This window comes from Polypterus senegalus, chromosome 4 (assembly GCF_016835505.1).
Source record: "Polypterus senegalus isolate Bchr_013 chromosome 4, ASM1683550v1, whole genome shotgun sequence".
Taxonomy (NCBI): Eukaryota; Metazoa; Chordata; class Cladistia; order Polypteriformes; family Polypteridae; genus Polypterus; species Polypterus senegalus.
Window position 1 is genome coordinate 90,836,273 of NC_053157.1, and position 16,165 is coordinate 90,852,437.

A 16,165-nucleotide genomic window follows, 5' to 3' on the forward strand; every position below is an offset into this window, starting at 1 on the left:
TTTATTTGCCTTACGTCCCGGAAGTACGTTCAAGTCACATGGACAAGGGGAATGACGTGCTTCCGGGGTGAAGAAGACTTTTTATCTGACCCGGAAGTGATAAGGAATCACATGGACTGGGGATTGGGAACACTTCCGGGTCAGGGAATATAAAAGGACTCTGGGAACTCCAGACGACGAGCTGAGCTGGGTGGAAGGGTGGCAACGCGTCTGGGAGTGGTTGGAGTGTTTATTGTTATTGTATCGTTTAATGAGTATTGTGGAGGAGAGGGTGCTTTGTGCACTGTGCAGAATAAATATAGTCTACTTTTGGACTTTTATCTGGTCTCTGGCGTATTGGACAAGGGTTCAAGGGAGCATCGTGTGCATTCAATCTGTCACACCCCGTAGTATTAAAGTGAACCAACTGGAAATCAATTAATTTATAACAATGGAGTGTGGACTTAATTAGGGGAGGCCAATTACGTGTACATGCAAAACATTTTTATATATACAGACTAGGTGTACCACCTTTGATTTCCCACCTCAGAAAATCTATCCTAACTAGTCAGACTAGCTAAAAAGCTTGTTTGCTTCTGTTATGGATGTTAGGGAGATTCAAGGAGAAAGAGTTTAAATACCAATCACTTCAGTGCCAAGTTCTCAAAGCTCTCACAGATCTTTGGTGTTATTAGCCATTGTCTTTTTTTTTTATTTTTTTTTTAAAGGGCAGTGGGGAGAAACTTTTCTGGGCCAGCCAAGAGAAACTAAAGACAGGTTTTTAAAGTGGCACGTGACAAGAGTCCAAGGATTTTAGAATCTGGAAATGAATTCAACCAAGGTCTCACTGGTGGAAAAACTGTATCCAAAAGGCTGAAAAACACAGCAGGAAAGATGGAGCAACTTCTTGTATTCTGGAAGGTGACTGAAGCTCGCAATCAATTTCAGGAGACAAAATAACTATTTAGACAACACCTTTTTTTCCTAATGTTTTGAGTTAAACGACACTCTCGTGTGCCTGCTTGCTGTTAGCCACACATTAGCAGTTTATTATATGAAACTGAAGAAAGATGTTTGTCTCTGTAACTGATCTATGAACTTCAGTCACTGAAAGTCAAGTCTGCATCCTTATACTCTGCATGGTTACACCTTCTAGGTTGGGAGCGTGAGCTGATAGCGCATTGCCACAACCACCACATGACGAACCAAATGCCCATTATGTTTACAATTAATGCACACAGATTTTATTTTTTTTTTTATTTATGACTCTATGTTCAGGTTTCTAGTGGAATCTACTCCTTTCAAATAACCATCCACCCATTAAGTCATTCAAAATGGCATGTGTGTGCTATCAAGCAATTTTTGATGTAATACACAGCTATGATTAGTTTGCCTTTCAAACAAATGGCTCCTGCATTCAAGCTGCTAGACACAGAAAAGCAGTTGTGTTAACAGTAGATATTACACATTGTGAATCAGTTTTAAAACACAACAACAAGCAGACCACAAACTTACTAGTATGTGATAATGTTTAACATAACAGAAAACAAAATCAGGAAAAGGTGTAAAATTAAACTAGTGTCTAAGATTCAGTAGTGTATACACATTTAATTGAATATTAAAATACTTGGCTTAACTTTCTTATTATTATGTAATTACAGCACCCTCTGTATTCATTCTATGGCAATTTCTTTGAAACAGCGATGTTTGGTTCACAGGCGTTGACATGTTGAAGTATTACAAAACTGACCAGATGCTGCACAGCTGTGATTTAAAAACAAAAAAAGAGTTTTGTAAAGCTAAAATTGTAGAGTACTCATTAAGGGATCTCAGGTGAGGTGAAAAATAGGAATTTGGACACATTCCCAGAAATCTCCACCAAAATCTCCCTCCGCTCGGCAGCATGTCAATCAAAATGTAACTTTTCCTTAGCAACATAAAACATCTATTCAATGCCATGCTTTGAGGGATTTGTTGCAGAAAATGACACTACAAGCATCTGTGAAGGGAAAATATGGCAACCTGAAAGAGTTCTTTGAAATAAATGAATATTTTGTGATTGCTTCACATACTGTAAGATATCAAATTAGACTTATACTTTGAAACTTAAAACACCAACTTCTTGTTTACATTTTTAGCATTATTTGCTTCTGTGTACTACTTTCCACTGGCGGTACTGTTTGACTATAAATGCTGTAATTTTGATCTTCTTTTGGCCAAACAGTCTCATTCACTCAATGGCATACAAGCTTTTTTTCAATATTTTTATTAGGAAATCTCTTTTGAGATTCTCACAACATACTAAGTTTCCATTTAGATTTTTACAATAGAAAACAGACATTTACTTTTACTTTCAATAGAGTGAAAAATTAACTAATAACATTGCATATTTTCTTATATTTTCACTTTTTTTAAAGGTTTAATTCAGAAATCACACTCACTCTGCTTTGAAAGACTAAAGAGCTAACCATTTTTTATTACATCTTTATTTTCATGAGAGCTGGAGTTAGTATTTTATACAGGCACCACACAAGATTAACATTTACATGGAAGAAACAGGACTACTCTTTGAAACTAAAAGCATCCAGACACAATAACAGCCAACTGCCAAAAGCACCCTCACATAAGAAACCACCAACACGCTTTATATTTGCACTTTTTTTTGATCTAGATGATTTTGTTATGTGGTGCAGTGGCAAATTTTGCTGCTTCAGCGTCTTGTTTTTCAATCCCACACTCAGTAGCTACCTGTGACGCTATCTAAGTGGGATTTTCTCTGCCATATTATGGTTTTCCTACACACAGTAATGACGTGCTCAGCCAGGCCTGCGTGAGTGAGTGCAAGTGCGGGTGTGAAGCCGAGCAGACCCTGTGCCAGACTGAGATTCTTCTGGAAGTGGTACATACAGTACCTCATGCCCAATGCTGGCCGCTATGGCCCTACCTGTACATTGGATTACATTTGAGAATGTCACATTTACTTACAGTATATTGTTAGCTTACTCTCACAGACAGACATATACTAGCTGTGTAATCCCGTGCTGTAAAAAGCCTGGGGTCCTAGAAATATTAAAATCATTAGAAAAAAAATTGAATGTAGAGATGTCAGGTAATTGATAGGAACTACTCTGGCGCTTCACTCCTACGAGGTTTCGTTTTGCCGACGTTCTGGCCTCGCTTGTGTACCAGCGGCTAAGCGAGTTTCTGTGTCCTCAGAGGTGGAACCCTTACCCCAACTCCAACTCTCACTTCCAGGCCAGAAAGACAGACAGACAGACAGAAACACACACTTCCACATTTATATATAAGATATGCACATACACATTACATGAGCTACATTGTTTTGTATGAAAATGGGCTATATAAATAAATGTTGTTGTTGTTATATACACATACATACATACAATGTCAAATGGCAAATGGTGAACACCACAATTCAGGGGTATTGTAGCCCATCCTGGTAGCCATAAACAGAAGGAAAAACCCCATATCAAATGGGCTTTAGTTTTTAATTCGGAAAAGAGAGAACTAGTCTCTAAGTAAAACAAATACATAGACACGTTATACAAAAACCTTCTTACTAACTTTTCAAGTAAAGGCAGAAGCTTAAAATTCCAAAAGAAACAAAGCAGACACCCGAAATTCTTTCACCAGAGTTATGCACATACCAATCCCGAGAGTTACTCAACAATTAAAGGTGACAGACCTTTTTATTCATCCTCAGATTGATCTGTCCCTTACTACTGCAACCATTAGGTCAATTCTCTGAATGCCGCCACTTTGTATTTACATAAGCTGGTATTTGCTCAACAGACTTCAATGGTTGAGCTATGCATTAACTAAAGAGGTACTTGTAGGCAATGAGTTCTGTTTGCTTGCAGAGGCTGTGCACTTTTGATTGCTGCATAAACTTTATCAAATTGACCATACCTCCTTTATTTTCATTTCAAAAGATCACACAGAGTTTACATTGGCTGAAAGCTTGTTGTTCACCTCAATGTCTGTCAAAGTCGCAGAGAGTTTAGATGGAATATAATTAGGCTTGTCTGCATCTCTAAGAACGTTTTCAATGACACTGCTGTCAGTCACTGTTAACCCTTTGCTCCTACTAGTAGTCCCTGACATGGTCCTTGCCTCCTCCTTACCAAAACAATGCCTGAACTTTAGGCCTCAGCAGCCCCCATACCTGTTGTTTTACAGTCAAGTAGCTGTTTGACTCGATCGGTCTTTTGTTTCAGTCACCGTCGGTTACCAGGGTGAGAAGGAAATGTAAAAATGCTTGCCACTCAGTTAGTCTAACAAAAGAGAAAAGCAATAAATCCTTCATCAGATTGAATTCAAGTTTAGTGCATGGAAAAGTATATTGCACTTAAAAGTGTAAAACCTGATACAATTAGCTTAGTCTTTCAGAGCAGGTTCTGTGAATGATTTAGAAATGTGAGCTTATTGGCTATTAGTTTCTACCCTGTGTAGAAGTATTCAGAGTTCTAACGCAAAAACTGTTTAATAGGCAAAACAAAACATGCTATCACCATAATCTCTGGGTTATGTTACAGAGGAATACTAAAAGTTATTAAGTTGTGAATTTGTATAGCAGCTTTTTAAATTCCAAGCAATTCGAGTAGATTTTAGAGCTCAAATCGATACATGAAATATCAGCTATTCCAATTTCAGATCACATCTTGTAATAGTCATTTCATAAGTGTTATAATCAATAACTTCATGATAAAATGTATTTGAATTATGATTTTGTATTATTTAAATTATGACAATATTGTGCAATTGCTTTGATTCATCTTTATTACTGTATTTGTCACTGTGATGGGGTCTGTAGAGTAATTTGAATGACACACAGTCCATAACATGATGCACACTTTATCTTTTGACAACTTGTTCTAATCAGGAAGTCAAATGGGAGAATCGGCAGCCGCTATCTCAAACCCAACTTTCGGCACTGCTGCCATTCTCGACATATTTCAGTTTTCTTCATTGGTTTCCACTGCACACTGTGCCACACGCTGGCACTGCTCAGAGTTGGGCACTTCCGATTTTCCCTGACTTAAAACAACGCACAACAATGATAAACCACAAAGTAAAAGCCTGCTGACTGCTGTAAGTTGTTGAAGAGTTTTATCAATAAACATGTCCTAAATGGTAAATCACACAAACTACAACTATCGCGTATAAACGGAGTTCACATTTACTTGTATCTTCATCTGCTGTACACTCTAGGTTTACTAAAAACATAAAATACAAATGTACATTTCAAACTACGAGTGTCTACTTTCTTTTGAAAAGAGCCCACCCTGATAAGGACTAAATGGGAATCCACGTTTTACCTCCTAAAATCAGAGCAAATAAAGCAAGAGGTAGGGTTTGAATCGAAAATGATGACAGAGGATTTCTTTTCTTAAAGTAAATCTTTAAACTTGTAACTTTTTGAAATCCAACAATACCACTTTTTACCCGATATCCATTACGTAATAACACTGATAAAACATTGTATTAGTGATTGAAGTAAACCTTTTTAAAATAAACAAACTGACAAATGAGTATGAAAAAATCTAGGCTGGTAGATATTATATACAGGTTGAAGTGCGTTAAAGTAGTTTCAGAAAGGAAAAAAAAAATCATTCTGGGTGAATTTTAGAATTAGAGATGCTTGAATATTCAAAGTTTTGCATTAAATCTGAGATCGCTAAAACGCTAGCCCAAAACAATCTGTTCTCTGCGAAAATCACTGTTCAACGTATCAAACGACAGGAAATGCGACTTCACTTGATAGTTGCTATGACTACTTTTTACCTCAATGCTTCACCCCATGGGTAAAAAAATTTTAATACACCAACCCCTAGCACGGCATAGGCCACCTGGGCGCATCGAGGAACTTGTAGCTGATAAAAATCTTCCGCTGACTCGTTTTAAATACCTGACTTTGGCTCGAACAGACAGATTGGTTCGTCTAAAGAGAACCCAGCATGACCGTACTGAAACGTAAAAAGACGCTAAATTTGACAGGCATGTTTCCATTTAAAAGCAACATAATACTGCGGCCGATCAACCGAAGAAACACTTCTTACTACATCGCATTAACCCTTTCCTCGTCCCACAGAGAGAAGCCGCACGGCTCCCGACACCATAAGAGCACCTGGAATGCGAAACATGCCATTGACTTGAGAGAACCTTATGAAAATGTGACTCCCCGAGGAAACTACGCCGCCCAGATGCTTACCTAAATATTTGATCTCGAAACCCCGAGGCGGCTTCAGCGCTCTCCTCATCCAGCCCTCCCTCAGCACCTCCAAATGGTCTTCTTTCCCTTGGATCAGCAGGACATGCTCGTCGATCCAACCCAAGAAAAATGTCTCCGAGACTGCGTCTGTGACTTTTTTATTCCAGAAATGCTGCATGTTTTCGGCTTTGAAGTCAGCGAAGATCTCGTAGCCCGTGTGGTGATGCTGCAGCTCATCGCTGGCCGCCGGCAAATCGTCGCCGCCAGTGCGGCATAGCACTATGGCCAGCGAGTGCGGAGCGATTTGCAGGAACTTGTCCATCTTCTCGAACATCGCACACATCACCGGGCGAGTACAGCAGATGTGAATAGCCGGGAAATTGGCGCCCGGTTATCCCGTAATGGCATGCAGTAAATTCATAATGCTTTTCCCCAAAACAATAAAACCCACGATTTAAAACGCAAAGAAAAAGCGTTGGTTATCAGAATCAAGTAGCCGAAAGTATCGATGTAAAGTAAATCCGCAGAATCTATGGAAATAAAGATTTTTTCTTTTTTCTTCTCCTCCACCTCCTCGAGTATCGCAGTTTAGCAAACATCAAACATGACGGCAGAAGTACAATCGCCCCTATTCTGCCAGAATGGTTAAACAGTTCTGAATGTTTTATGCACCTCTCCGAGACACGAGATCCCCTATACTCCAGCGGTGACCTACTTCTTAAGACATCCCCTTCACAGGTTCTCTTCTTGACAGGTAACAGGGAGCACCTCGTCTTAAGAAACCGGTAAATTCATTATTTTCCAGTGCAGCCAGGGCTCCTCTATCCTTCTTCCAATTGTTACCCAACTGACATATCGTGATTTCAGTCCGCATACAGTAAAAGCTAGGACCGCTTCAGTACTGCAGCAACAGCATACTGCTTACAACAGCTGCACTCCAGCAGGTTCACCCACTTGTATACGCGCAACGTAAGCAGATGTCTTTGACGACTCCATCTAGAGGCGGGCGGCAGACATTGCGACTGACGTCACGCGCGCTCAACAGGTGAGCTGACCAGAAGACTTCAGTCCAGGTGTGGTAACCAATCAGAACGTCCCTGCTACTCGCCTCTGGGTAACCTGTGCGTGGCGGGCCCGCGCTCGTTTAAGCATTGGGTGCCGAAGAGTCGTGAGGCGAACGGATGTCGGGACCAGGAAGTATGCTGCGTGATTTGGGAGACTGTCTGTTGTGCATTTCGGCAGCCATAATACTTAATTCTGACATTTTCGGTTCCTTCTTATTTTCTTTTTGAAATATAAAAGTGAAGTGCATAAGTAATGTAACATGGATGCGCTTATCTGTGTCGGTCTCGGGAGCACAGATGAAAGAAGTTGCCACTAGTTTCGTAAACTCGTATTGTCGACAGTTTCTTTCCATTTCGTGATGAGGAATAGTGTGGTTATGTTCTACTGCACAATCGGTCCCTCACATTCATTGATCACTTCATTTTCTTACTGATTGAGATAATTTAATAAAGATCACATACGGGTTCTGAAGACAACAGATGAAAAAAAGGAATAGAATATTCGCGTGATCTGCTTAGTAAACACACAAATGGAGCCTTGAGACATCTTTTTCCTTTTGCAGATGCAAGCTTATACAACCGTCCACTTTCTCTTAATAATACATTTTAAGTGCAACCTCTTAAAATGCAAACAGATAAACTAAATTAACCGATTTTATCTAATACGGAAATATCTGTTACATTTATAATGTTTTCTCTGATTTCCACCTAACCATATTCAAACTTTCTTTATCCAGTTCAGAATTGTGGCAGTCAGAGCCTCTCTTGGCGGCATCAGGCTCAAGGCATTTCTAGATTGATGTTATGAAAGTAAAAGATAAGTTTGTGACAATGGACCAATCTAAAGCAAGAGCTGACCTCTAACTACAGTATAGTTAGGATGAAACCTGCAACCACCTGGGGTCTCCTGCAGATTGAAGTTGAAAACTACTTCTCATTTAATATGAGTCCTTGAAACAATACAGGGTGGTCCAGATCTAATTATGCAGATCCAGATCGTCTGGATGACTTTGATTTATGCGGCGACGATTCCAGTTCGGTGCGAAGACGATTCTTCATGTCATCAGTTCGCACACTTCTCGATGGTCTGGGATTTTTTGGGTTATTTTCTATGTAAAAAACTTAAGTTATAGCGTAATGAAAATTGCATAATTAGATCTGGACCAGAAGAACAAGACACACACATAGAATTAAAAAAGGACTGCGTCCATCCTGAAAATTAAATCTGACAGTGTTAAATAGTTAAAGAGAAACTGGTCCTTTAAGTTGAGTGCAGTTTCTGTATGCTGCATTATTTATCTTTTTAATAAAACCACTGTATATGGTATAATTTTTATTGTCTAGTATGGGCAGTATAGTGGACACAAACTGATGCACAAAGATTTGGCATAGCAGTTTAATTCCGAAGGAAAGTATGTGGTGTCTCCAGTTCAGAGCACTTAGGCACTTGTTCAGTTGCCAACAGAAGTGTCCACACTGTAAAAAGTCTGTTTGCTTCCCTCTCTCGTTTCTATCTTCTTCTTCCTCCACAATTTAAACACATTGCCAGGTTGCTTGGCAACTCTTTATTATCCAAATGATATTCTGTGTTGAACTGGTTACCTATCCCCAACTGGTTTTAACTTTATCCTTCCATGTGAGGCTCTTGATTCTTGTCGCCCTTATGAGAATATACTTAAAAGTAGAAAAAGAAAGGTTAGAGACACTATTTTTCAAAAGTATAGCCTTTATCACAGATTATACAGCAAAAACGTTGCGACTCTAAGCTTCTTTTGGAACTAGTGAACAGCTTTCTCTGGATCATCATAGAAGATGGTACATCACTTAGTTGTGCCCTTAACTGCAGTATAGTCACATTATGACCTGAAGCCATGTCTGTTGCCGCTCATCTATCTTGTATCTCATTCCATGGTCAGGATTAATTGATGGGTTGAGGCAGCTGTGGTGTCTTTAGCCTCAGTAAAACATTTACGATAAGAAGAAGTGGACAGGATTCATAACAGTTTTTTATGATGGCAGCCATAATTATTTTTATGTCAATTAGTAGATGTGGTTTCAGTAGAAACAGTCCAACCATAAACTCCAATAAGGATGGACTGTTTTAAATTAAAGGATCTCCATTCTGGATTTAAGTTCTGAGACAGACGGGTCTTCCGTCACTTTAGCACAGAGGTCAGTTTAAAGTTTAGGGGCCCTGTGACTAAAGGCTAAGTAGCTTACAATAGACATTTATTTTTGAAATTTATAGAAGACCTTTATTTTATGACCACAAAATATATTCATGAGTGTGTATTCGTTAAAATGCTCTGCTAATTATAGAACTGCAAAATAGCTATACGTGTTTTTAGTAAGATTCTGATTTCAATATAAATGGAAGTTTGTATATCAAATTATGAAAAGGACTGAAATGGCCATACATCACAGTCTGAGCAGGAATCATTCTGAGAGCATTTTGCAATCATTACATCCTGGAAATGTAACAATTTCACAAGACTGTGTATATAAAATTGTAATAGTAAATTCTACCTGAAATAAATGCATAAACTCATTTTTATATACTTGCTTAAAAGGAATCCACAAATTTTTTTTACTGGAAAAATATGGTTTTGGATAATGTACTACATGATATACCATTATACCTATATGTTTATTTAGGAAAACTCCCATCCATTCTGTCATTTTAAAGTTGATGGTGTATTGGCACTGTTTCCAGAATTAGTATGCACAAATAGAACTTGTTGGTGTTTGACACATACACATCACTTATCCAGTGTTTTAACTCACTGAAATGATTATTAGTGACACAACAGGAGACACACCACAAGGCTTGAGTGATAAATATAGATAAATGTATGTATCAATCAAGGTTAATGTTTCTTCTAATGTATCGTTTATAATAATACAAACAAACAACAACTTCTTTCTGAATTTTATAAAGAAATAGTTTATGAGGTTGCAAACAGACTGTTAAGTACGAAAGCGTATTAGGGCCATGGTGGAAAAAAATACGAACACAGTGAAGAAAAAAAAATGAAATGTCGAGATTAAAATCAACATGTTGACTTTATTCTCGTAGTTTATTTTGTCAGTAGAATGTCGCAAACTACAGGTGCTGGTCATAAAATTAGAATATCATGACAAAGTTGGTTTATTTCAGTAATTCCATTCAAAAAGTGAAACTTGTATATTAGATTCATTCATTACACACAGACTGATGTATTTCAAATGTTTATTTCTTTTAATTTTGATGATTACAACTGACAACTTCCCAAATTCAGTATCTCGGAAAATTAGAATATTGTGAAAAGGTTCAATATTGAAGACACCTGGTGCCACACTCTAATCAGCTAATTAACTCAAAACACCTGCAAAAGCCTTTAAATGGTCTCTCAGTCTAGTCCTGTAGGCTACACAATCATGGGGAAGACTGCTGACTTGACAGTTGTCCAAAAGACGACCATTGACACCTTGCACAAGGAGGGCAAGACACAAAAGGTCATTGCTAAAGAGGCTGGCTGTTCACAGAGCTCGGTGTCCAAGCACATCAATAGAGAGGTGAAGGGAAGGACAAGATGTGGTAGAAAAAAGTGTACAAGCAATAGGGATAACCACACCCTGGAGAGGATTGTGAAACAAAACCCATTCAAAACTGTGGGGGAGATTCACAAAGAGTGGACTGCAGCTGGAGTCAGTGCTTCAAGAACCAACCACGCACAGATGTATGCAAGACATGGGTTTCAGCTGTCGCATTCCTTGTGTCAAGCCACTCTTGAACAAGAGACAGCGTCAGAAGCGTCTCGCTTGGGCTAAAGACAAAACTGCTGCTGCGTGGTCCAAAGTTATGTTCTCTGATGAAAGTAAATTTTGCATTTCCTTTGGAAATCAAGTTCCCAGAGTCTGGAGGAAGAGAGAAGAGGCACAGAATCCACGTTGCTTGAGGTCCAGTGTAAAATTTCCACAGTCAGTGATGGTTTGGGGTGCCATGTCATCTGCTGGTGTTGGTCCATTGTGTTTTCTGAGGTCCAAGGTCAACGCAGCCGTCTACCAGGAAGTTTTAGAGCACTTCATGCTTCCTGCTGCTGACGAACTTTATGGAGATGCAGATTTCATTTTCCAACAGGACCTGGCACCTGCACAAAGTGCCAAAACTACCAGTACCTGGTTTAAGGACCATGGTATCCCTGTTCTTGATTGGCCAGCAAACTCACCTGACCTTAACCCCATAGAAAATCTATGGGGTATTGTGAAGAGGAAGATGCAATACACCAGACCCAACAATTCAGAAGAGCTGAAGGCCACTATCAGAGCAACATGGGCTCTCATAACACCTGAGCAGTGCCACAGACTGATCGACTCCATGCCACGCCGCATTGCTGCAGTAATCCAGGCCAAAGGAGCCCCAACTAAATATTGAGTGCTGTACATGCTCATACTTTTCATGTTCATACCTTTCAGTTGGCCAACATTTTTAAAAATCCTCTTTTTGCACTGGTGTTCATTAATATTCTAATTTTCTGAGATACTGAATTTGGGACTTTCATTAGTTGTCAGTTATAATCATCAAAATTAAAAGAAATAAACATTTGAAATACATCAGTCTGTGTGTAATGAATGAATCTAATATACAAGTTTCACTTTTTGAATGGAATTACTGAAATAAATCAACTTTGTCATGATATTCTAATTTTATGACCGGCACCTGTAAACTTCATCTTAAAATGAATGTTTCATTTACTAGATTTTCTCAAACCCACAAGTTAATGTAGCACATTTAATGCTTTGTGTTGTGTTCCCCGACCCAGTTGTTAATCAGTACATGCTTCTTAAACTGACTTCCTCCGCACAAAGAGGAAGCGCAGGCAGGGATCGCGGCACAGAATCCATTCACTTCATGATATTCCCATTCTCTGAAAATTTAGAATGCTAAGATAAATACTTGTTATCATTTTCATGATGAAATGTATTAAAACATGTGGGGGCACGGTGGCGTGGATGTTGCACTGCTGCCTCGCAGCAAGGGGGTCTCGGGTATTGCCTGTCTTGAGTTTGCATGTTTTTCTGGTGGGTTTACTCGGCGTGTTTCAGTTTCCTTTCAAAGTCATGTAGGATGTGGGATTTTGTTATGCTATATTGACCCTGCTAGTGTATGTGTTGCTCGTATTCACCCTGCAATGAGCTGGATTCAGGATTTGCTCCTGCCTCGCACACGATACTTGCTGGGATGGGCGCAACCCTGAATGGATGGCATAAATAAACATGTATAGCGAACATTTTTTTTAAAGTTCTGAAAACTCTGAGGTCTAAGTTTATAATTAGTTTTAATTTCATAAAAACGTTTGTCGTGTGGTGATTAGTTATGTGGAGAAAGACAAAGGAAGGCTAGGAACTGGGGTTTTGGTACGTCAGATAGACACAGCACACATGCAATAAAGAAAGCCCGTTCAGAAGAACATCCATTGAGTTCTGTGTTTGTGTCTCTGAACACCAGCTCACGAATCCGACATTTACACAATATTGCAGTTAAACCAGTGCGATACCCATTCATACATCCAGATTTTCGGAGCATCGTCACACCTGCCATAAAGGTTCTCTACACTGAACATACACCTGGGGACCCCTTAATGCAAGGGAGCAGCACTACAGCCACGCCACCCATGCTTAATAAATGCTTTAATACATTTCATCATGAAAAAGATATAAAGTATTTATCTTAGTATTCTGAATGTTCATAGAGCAGGAATATCATGAAGTCAATGTGTGGCGATCGCTGCCGGCACATCCTCAGTGCAAGAGGAAGTCAGTTTAAGAAGTGCGTAGTGATTAACAACTGGGTCGGGGAACACAACACAAAAAAATTAAATGTGCTACATTAACTTGTGACGGGGTTTGAGAAAATCTAGTAAATGAAACATTCATTTTAAGATGGTTTAGTTTGCGACATTCTACTGACAAAATAAACTATGAGAATAAAGTGGAAATGTCGACTTTAATCTCAACGTGAATGTCGAGAATAAAGTCAACATGTCGACTTTAATCTCGACATTTATTTATTTTTTCTTCACTGTGTCCTTATTTTTTTTCCACCGTGGCCCTAACACGCTTCTGTAGGTTAAGGGAAACATTTAATCAGTTACATTTATTAATGCCAAGAACTGGTTTTAAAATCTAAATAGGATTTTAACAAATACCTGGTCTACTGCAACTCTCCAGAACCAAACTAGAAATCCCGACCCTACAGAAAAAAACTACTTTATAGATTTCCTTTTAGTGTCCTCTCCTTTTAGAAAATTCTAGAAGAGGTAACAGTTGGATGCAGTCCTGTAGAATAAGACACACATTTTTGTTGTTTTCACCCTACAGGTTAAATAAGAATTTACAAAAATGGGGAAACAGTGTAAGGGAGGTGGTGAAAATATTATTGGAAATAATTTTGTCTAATAGTCTACTACTAGTTGTTACCTTTCTTCCTAAATTGAGCTTGATGAGGAAGAGAGGAAGATAGTAGTGATGCTTTACCCATTTGTTAATTTAACTATTTGTTTGGCAAGTAGGAAATAAAAAAGGTGAGGCACTAACCTTCTTTTAGATCTGGATCATCACAGAATATGGTACATCACTTAGTAGTGTCCTTAACTGTGGTACAGTCACATTAAGATCTGAAGCCGTGTGTTATGGGAGGTGGTGAATAATTCGACTCGACTTGAGACCTCACTGATTCTATAGATGAACTTCTTATAGCACGTGCAATCGCCACAGGTTGTCCAGTAAGAACAGTCAGAAGGAGGAGATGTCCAAATAATTATTTATTAAAATACAAATCCATGCCACTCATCTCTTTAATTAGTTGTTCACACCAGGATTAGAAAATGATGATTTTATAAATAATATACTGTATATGTGTGAATCTGTGTGACCTTTAACAAAACAGAGAGGGAAAAAAGAAATATTCATTTAAAACTAGTATAATAAATACATATAATTTAAGAACTTGACTGAACTAAATACTGTATAATAATGTGTTGAACAAACTGCAATGGACAATATGATACCGTAAAGGATAATAATGAATAAAATACTATTTGGTACTTACAACGGAATGCACAGGGGACTGTTCTTAAACAAGCTTGAAAGCATTGACACAGTTTAAACATAACAAGAAGTACTATTCATGAACTGCAATATTAAAGCATAAGCATTACTGGTTACAAATAACGATATGTGCAAAACTACAACTGTCTGAACAATATATAATAAGTGAATATGAAATAACAGTAAAATTGCTTAACAATATACACAGACATTACTTTTACGTGACAATGGTATACAGACATGATGTCCACTTGTTACAGATGCAGTAACTCCCAGGAAGATATCTACTCCAGGGCAGGGCAAAGGTTCTTGGGCCAATCTTAGGACTTTACAATCTGACAGGTTATACTAAAAGATTTTTGTTTGCGCAGTGAACAGCAACCTGTAGAGGCCATTCAGGTTTTAAACGGAAACTGACAGCAGCAGAATAGCAAATATTTTGTACTCCGTGTCTGTCGCCAATGATCTGTCAACTGAGAAAAAAGGTTTTCCCTCAATGCTGCTGATTAGATATGTATTTATAAATACTACTTGTTATTATTATTACATAGTCTATGTCTTTAACTCATTAGAGTTAAACTTTGTATATAAGTACCAAGAACAAGTTTAGTTGTTTTTTTGTTGTTTTGAATATATAAGATTGTACAGTAGATTCGATATAAGCAGTCTTAGAATGAAATAAAAACCAAAAACCATGCATGTGTTGTAAGCAATTTAAAGTATATACCGAGTGGATTACATTTTCTAGTTAATTACACTTTCAAGCTTTTGTTTCTGCCATTGCCACCATTTATCCAGGATTATTAAAATAAGCTTTATGCTTAAGTTGCACCTTACACTCTTACACTCTTAACACATCCTATTTCAGATGTGTTACTCAAGTTTGGATTGTAGCATATGTACCAGTTAGAACAAGGCTGTCTTGCTGAAAAATATTCACACCGCTTTTAATCTGCTAATGATTCAGTGTTGAACATCTGTATTTTCAGACAACAGACAGAATGATTCATAATTTTAATGTAACAATTAAAAATGAAGGTAAAAATCCTACCTGTTTGGTGCGAGTTTTATACTAATAAGATGCATTGGGTCCAGGTAATGTGATTTCCTTGGTGTTTAGTTTTATACTTGAGCACAGTTTGGCCTCAACTAGAAATGTCAAAAATATAACTTCTTAAGAGTTTTATTTTTACATTGATTTTTAATCTAAAGTGAACAGCAAAGATAGGTATTTGCATATATTTTAGTAGTTTGTGGTCTAGCTTGAAACAAAGAGCTCTTGGTCTCCTTGTGCAAAGACAAACAAAAAGGTTTGCCAGGTACGCCAATGCATTTGTATGTTTTACACATTAATCTGTATAGTTGGAAGATCTGCTGCTTCTGGAACTGTTGAAGAACCATTCTTCATTGAACTCCTTGCTCAGGTCTTAAATTAAAATTTAGAGCTGATTTGCAGTAGCTGCATCTCAGATTATTGCATGGACATTTTTCTGCTGGAATATGTGCTTTGGGTTTCCTTCGTCAGAGTTCTGTGTCCTTTCAAGTGCACATTTTTTGTAATGTGTACACATTACAAAGAAATTCTTATTTGTCAGCCTCCTCTGACTAGCGACAGTAGTAAAATACCAACACAGACCCCAAAAATACTGCACCTGTCTAGGAAAGTTGACTATTATAACCTCTAATCTGAAATTCATTGTTATTTTAGAAATTATTAAATGAATAATTTAACATGTTAATATTAAATCACATATTTTAACATGATGGAGGTAATACTTTATTTTTATTCTCTATCAGCTAT

At 38.0% G+C, this 16,165-nt stretch overlaps 1 protein-coding gene across 2 annotated transcripts in view; it reads right to left on the reverse strand.

The window, feature by feature from the left end:
* Nucleotides 1-7,154, reverse strand: part of stox2a (storkhead box 2a) — a 367,273-nt gene extending 360,119 nt beyond the window's left edge. The window contains exon 1 of one of the 2 annotated variants that reach the window (XM_039751028.1): nucleotides 6,212-7,154. In XM_039751028.1, coding sequence (XP_039606962.1) covers nucleotides 6,212-6,554 — 343 coding nt within the window. In that variant the 5' untranslated portion in view covers nucleotides 6,555-7,154. The remainder of the gene's footprint in view (nucleotides 1-6,211) is intronic. The other variant, XM_039751029.1, reaches the window with a different exon arrangement.
* Nucleotides 7,155-16,165: the final 9,011 nt, after the last annotated feature.